Below are 6,340 nucleotides of genomic sequence, written 5' to 3' on the forward strand. Positions count from 1 at the left end.
TGTACTCAATGCTCAAGTCAGGACTTGAGTATGATTCAAAGCACCAGAAATCATACTCAAGTCCTTGCCATTAGGGTCGTATTTCCAGTGCTTGAAATCATACTCAAGTCTGCTCAAATCCTGACTTGAGCGATGAGTAGAGTTCTGGAATACGACCCTCAGACTTGTCTTTTCAATTTTTAAATTTGAGAGTAAATAGAGAAAAAACTAAATAACCACGAAAGTCTTTCAGAAAACGACTTAGTTTGTGCGTTTATTTGTTAGACGACTGGTAATTGACACGTCTCAGGGCGCTCCCATTATGTCGTGACGACAGTGTGTGTGGCGTGTATATTTAAATGAAGTTGTTCACATATAGCACAACACGATTAACTATCGGTCCTGACAACAGACTGTCGTGACAATGGGACAAGCTAGAACGACAGTCATCTGACGATAAATAAAACGTCACGATAAAAATGTGACTACAGATAATCGCAGCTTCACACGATTCTGTCATGCAAACGACAAGCCGGCCGCATCAATAAATTGTCTCACTATCTAGTTGGAACAGTCCACGACAGTCACAACAGATATGCGGAATATGAAAACAGGTTAGACGCGACAGTCGTCCAACAATAAGTAAAACGTTTTGACATAATGGGAACGCGCCCTCAGTTACAAGCACATGGTACGACATTACCAGCGGTAGCATTATGTTGTTGCAATTAAGTTTATAAAAAATCAAGATTAAATTAGGCAAACAGCATAAAAACCATTTAACCCCATGAAATACATAATAGAAGATGGGATTTAAAATTAGCCAAATGACAACTAACATGGTATTATCTCAAAATGGCTTTAAGTTATATTAATATTAATCTTTTTAGTTTCAAAGCGACAGTGTTGTTCTGTCCTTTGAAATTAAATCGTATATGAATGACACGTCATTATAGCGAAATTATGCAGCTAAATTATTAATATAACGCAATTTTGAGGTAATACTATGTTAGTTGTCGAGTACGATATATCTGCCCTCTTTATCATACATAGCGTAACCAAAATTTTTTTTTTATAATATCAACTGATGGGACAAACAAGTCGTGCGCCTGATGGTACACGCCTGTCCATAATAGTTGCAGTGCCACTCAGAGCTTTAAATCGCAAAGATCTTAGGGGCACTGCCGCTGCGCCCGTCACCCTGAGACGTAAGTTGAAAAGTCCCATGTGCCCGTAATTTCACCAGCACCATTACCCTTCGAAACCGAACGCAGTTGCTGCTGCAAATGCTCTTATGCGACAGAAATAGGTAAGGTAGTAGTACTTCCCTAGACGAACTCTTAAAATGCAACATATCAGTATCCTCACACACAACAAATCCTCACCGACAACATCAACGCCTTGCGCCTGCAGCTTCTCCCAATCCGGCTTGGACATGTCCGCGACTTTGCGGTTCACCACTTCCTTGTTCTGCTTCACAGTAAGAACCACAGCGCTGCCGCTCGAAGCTGTTTTTGTACCAGACGGGATAGTCTATAAAAAAAATAATAAACACGTAAAACGAGAATGAGTAAAACGGGAAGGATGTTATTTTAGAATGTTAGAATGTCCGCAGAGCGGATAGCGAGCGATGGTAAGTATAATTGAGAATATTGTCGGGTAAAATAGAAACCACTTTATTATTATTATACCTATTTTAGACTCTCGCTTCTCCCAAGGCCTAAAAGATTAATTTTGAATTTTTAAACGGGAGGTGCGGTATTTCACAGTCGGCCGAGGTCAGGGACTCAGTATCGAGCAGGACCGCTTTCTGCATTTGTGCTGGAAGCGACGCCACAGAAATCCAACCGCTCAGGCTGTTAGAAAGGTCGACTGGAATGAACCCATTTGCGAACAAAACAATTGGGATTATTTCAGTGGAGGCCACATCCCACATGTCGGTGACCTCGTGCGCCAGATCGAGGTACTTCCGGCGTTTCTCGGTTTCGGATTCCACGAGACCCTGGTCATGCGGGATGGTAACGTCCACAAGAAATACCCTCAACTGCGATCGATCCAATATCACAATATCAGGTTTATTCGCAAGAATAGTCCTATACGTGATACTGGATCGATCCCAATAGATTTTGGTGTGGTTATCTTCGAGTACTGGCTCCGGTAAATACTTGTAATATGGTAACCTCTGTTGCACGAGTCCGTACTTCAAGGCGAGCTCTTGGTGTAACATTTAATTATTATTATTATTGTTCATCACATGTAAATTAGTCGCACGTAGTCATATCATGATCAATTTTTTTAAATTAATTTGTTAAATGTTATTAATAATTTCAACAGATCGACCCCATTATTTTATCCTAACGCAGATATGGGTCAACAAGCTAGTAAACTAAAGTGAGACTGTGCGGGTCGGGTGAGGCGATATCTAGGATTTTATAATGCTCTATGTGAATAACGAGCTATGCCGAATAAACTGAGAAATGCTAAAGTCACGTGTTATGCTCATTTCAGATAATTCAAAACTTTAAAGCGCTCCCTTGCAAATTTAGCAATTTCGAAATGCGATACTTTACGTAGGAGGGGTCGAGATATAATTATTAATATACGGTGTTTACCGTGATGGTGGTGTAGTTAAATAGGATTATGTTGAAAAACGATGTGTCAACAAGGCCAGGCTGAAAATCAGTACGGCGTGGCATACAGCCACATGGATTCAACTGAGCCTGTACCTAGGCAATGTTGTTATTTCAACAGTATTGTTCGTATTATCGTGTGTGGTAAATAAATGTTTAAAATGGTATTGAAATATATATACACGATTGTTCACAATCCCACAATGTGACTGACAATTGTACGCTGTTGTGTGATGAATAGTATTTTCTCAAAAAAAAAGGGGGAGGTTCGATAATTAATATATTTCCTAATAATTCGATAGTCAATCTTTATGTGGATGTTACGCGATGACTCCGGCATTTGTGAACTGATTTTGATGATTAATTTTTTGTTGGAAAGAGGATACCTCAGTAATGGTCTCATTTAAATTTGAAGAAAATATTCCACCTCTAAGGGTGGCAAACTAGGGGATCAATCCGGTTTCGCGCACTTTCCGATAACCGATTTCAATACAACTGGCAAATAGATGTAACTCCACGAAATTTTGAGGTCGGTGTCTTTTTTCATAGAAAAAATTAATAACTATTATGAAAAATATTGACAGATATAACTTCAACACGTCTTCACAAGTTACTAATTAAATTAAGGGGTTAATATCTGCTTATTTGTTTAGATTTGTGTGGGTTTGTAGTTTATGCTACTTGACATACCTACACCAGAGAATAAAAAAGTTATGAGAATGGACAGTCTCCACCCCTCCCGTTTTTTTTGGTGGGGGCAGCGGGAGGTTACTACCGGATTTCTTCCGGCTAAAACCCCACGGTGGCCTTCTCGGGTGCTCTAGTGGGAAGGATCCGGGATCGACTTTGCGCACCGGAACCCCCCCAGCACCTAGGAGGAGTTACGTCCTCCCCCTCCTCTCCTCACAACGAAGCGGGCCACACCGCCCATCGTTCTCCTCGCGGCTGCCTAACTTACTGGCCAACGAAGCCCCCGCTCCGATCGCTCGCAGCCGCGAAGGTACGCCGCCGCATCGACCTCCTTCTGAAGCATCACCGCTTCACAGAAGGAGACCACTTCATCATGGGACTCTTGATCCGTCAACATAGCCGCTACTATGCCTGGCGGAGAGAGATCTCGCCCGATCCGGGCAACCAGGATGTTCCGCTCGGAGGGGCACTCCTCCAGCGTGTGCTGAGCGGAATCCCCTTCCATAGTGGTGGCACTACGTCGTCGACTCGCGTCCGATCCGATTAAGATACTCACCGTAGCATCCGTGCCCGATGAGCATCTGTGTCAGTCGGAACGATGTGACGCACTTCCGCTGGCTCAACCAGACTTCGAAGTTGGGCAGGATCGCGCTGGCGCGAGATCCACGGCTGTTCAAGCCTCTCACGCCACTTCTCGAACGCCCGTAAGTCGGTGAGACCAGACGGGTGCCCCATATAGGGCCACCGATCGCACCACCCCACCGTATAAACGGCGAACTCTCTCCGAAGGGCCCCCCAGGTTGGGCAGCAACGGGTGCAATGCACCCGCCACCCTATCGATTCGGGGAACCAGGCGCCGGAAGTGCTCCTCGAAATCCCAGCGACAATCCAGGACGAGGCCCAAGTATTTTAAGTACTGCCCCACCTGGACGGTGACGTCACCAATGCGAATCGAGAAGCTGGGCGATTCCCTCCCTCGCGGGAGCTTGTGGAACCACAGGGAGATTATTAGTGTAGATTTGTAGTTTATGCTACTTGACATACCTACACCAGAGAACAAAAAAGTTACGAGAATGGACAGTCTCCGCCCCTAGCTTTAGATATCGCACCAAGCCCCGCACATTGACGGTCACATTGACTGAACGGCAATAAGGCTATCGGCTAGCCGTTTTCGCGTTAAGACGGCTTTGATATTTGAATATAATTTTCATTTATTCACTACGAAACTTGTACGTTAATATATAACATTGTACGTTACCATTTATAATGGTTGTGAATTGTGCTGTGTATGGCTGTTTATCATCATCTAAACAGGGTAAAGAGAAGAGATTCTTTCGTTTTCCAAAAGATGAAACGAAGATGAAAAAAATTTAGGTCTGACACTCATTCAGTTATTGTTTTTTTTTTTTTTTCAGTTATTTAGTATAGAGCAATTATAATACAGATTTATTATATCAACATAATGAGGCGCCATAACTTCACGAGCTAGTAGACAAGGGTACTAGAATTTTTATTTTGCAATTTGTATTGCAGATAAATGCTACGTAGTGAATATACCTAATTATTAACTAGGTAATAATAAAGACACGCAATTTCAAATACCTTGGTTACCTTATTTAAAAGTATCTGTCCAAAACATAACACTTTAAGTGTTTTTAACGTTTTTAAAAATAAAACTTCAATATTATTCTAACCAGTTAATTCATGAAAAATATCATTATTATATCGATGCAAACATTTAATGAACTCGTGTAATTATTAGGATTCTATTAATAGAATTAAAGATAACAGAATCGGGTTAGAATTTTCGCTATGTTGCCGCTTTCACCACGTAACTTAATTGTAGGAAAAAGTGATGGGTCACGCACACATTTGCACGTGTGCAGATAGCGCCTTGCCATATGTAGTAGTAGTAGGTAAATAACTTTCGATCATTGTATGGAGTGTCCGGGGTGATCCGACACGCTGTCTCGTATGTCCGTACGTGGGTACACCAAGTCAGTATCACGTGAGCCGTCGACGAGAGCCATCGAGTATATAACCAGAAATACAGACGAAATGTCATTTAATTTGTTTGAAAACTATTCTGCCATATCATTACGGTGACAACTGCGCTCCGATTGGTCAGCCTTAATTCGAAACAATTGACGAGTTTCGTCAATTGTTTTACTTCAAATCGACCAGGTAACTTGAGCTTTGCTATAATGAACGAAAATTGCAAAATTACATATTTTATATTTAATTACCGATGAAATGTGATTCCGTTTGTTTGTAATTAGATGTTTTGCTGTTTTTCCCACACCACCGAAAGGAACAGCACGTCATTGTTAGAGATATTATCTTTATTACAACAATACAGAATATTTTTGGAATATACGGAGACGTACACACAGGTCAGTTCTTGGCGCTGTCAATATTTCAGTGCAAACGAGAGTTGATATTTATAAGTGGTGTATCACTGATCAGTTACAAGGAATGTATGGCCTTATTTCGTCTCTATTTCTGGTTATATACTCGACGACGAGAGCGGACGACATGTTACATCATGCATGACATTGCAGAGTGTTCTCAAGGACAAAAACAACATAACAGGGTTACACTTACCAGAAGCAATTCAACTTCGTCATCTCGCAGCTTGTCAAGGTATTCAATAGCGCGAGGCGTCAGCGTGTCTTGTACATCGGCGAGGATCACTTGCGACGTCATTACGGGGTATTTCTCTGTGCTCAACGGCGGTGGGCACGGGTACATGTTCTCTAGCTGTGTCACTTCCACATTACCTGAGGAATTTGCATAAAACTTATCAGGCTACATACTTTTTATCATAATAGAACTTCCAGCACGCTTAAGGCCTCAAAATTCGGAACGGTGTTGCGTTAAGCGGGGAGTACAAGATTAGCTCATGTGGGGTAAAGCGGCAGATATACAAGCCATATTTCTTTTGCAAAAACGAGCGATTCGTTCTGTGTACCGTTTAGGTTATCGGGTTTCTCTCAGAGAAAAGTTTAAGGGGAGTGGTATCATAACTGTGAAATCACCGT

General features: G+C 42.0%; 1 protein-coding gene across 1 annotated transcript; it reads right to left on the reverse strand.

The window, feature by feature from the left end:
- Positions 1–1,307: 1,307 nt before the first annotated feature.
- LOC113234398 lies at positions 1,308–6,108 on the reverse strand. The gene is made up of 3 exons (XM_026469708.1): positions 5,904–6,108; positions 1,365–1,512; positions 1,308–1,318 (listed from the first exon to the last, which is right to left on the reverse strand). The coding sequence occupies exons 1-3, from the start codon at positions 6,048–6,050 to the stop codon at positions 1,308–1,310; spliced, it is 306 nt and encodes a 101-aa protein (XP_026325493.1). The 5' UTR covers positions 6,051–6,108.
- Positions 6,109–6,340: the final 232 nt, after the last annotated feature.

This window comes from Hyposmocoma kahamanoa, unplaced genomic scaffold (genome assembly GCF_003589595.1).
Source record: "Hyposmocoma kahamanoa isolate Upper Pololo Valley unplaced genomic scaffold, ASM358959v1 84, whole genome shotgun sequence".
Taxonomy (NCBI): Eukaryota; Metazoa; Arthropoda; class Insecta; order Lepidoptera; family Cosmopterigidae; genus Hyposmocoma; species Hyposmocoma kahamanoa.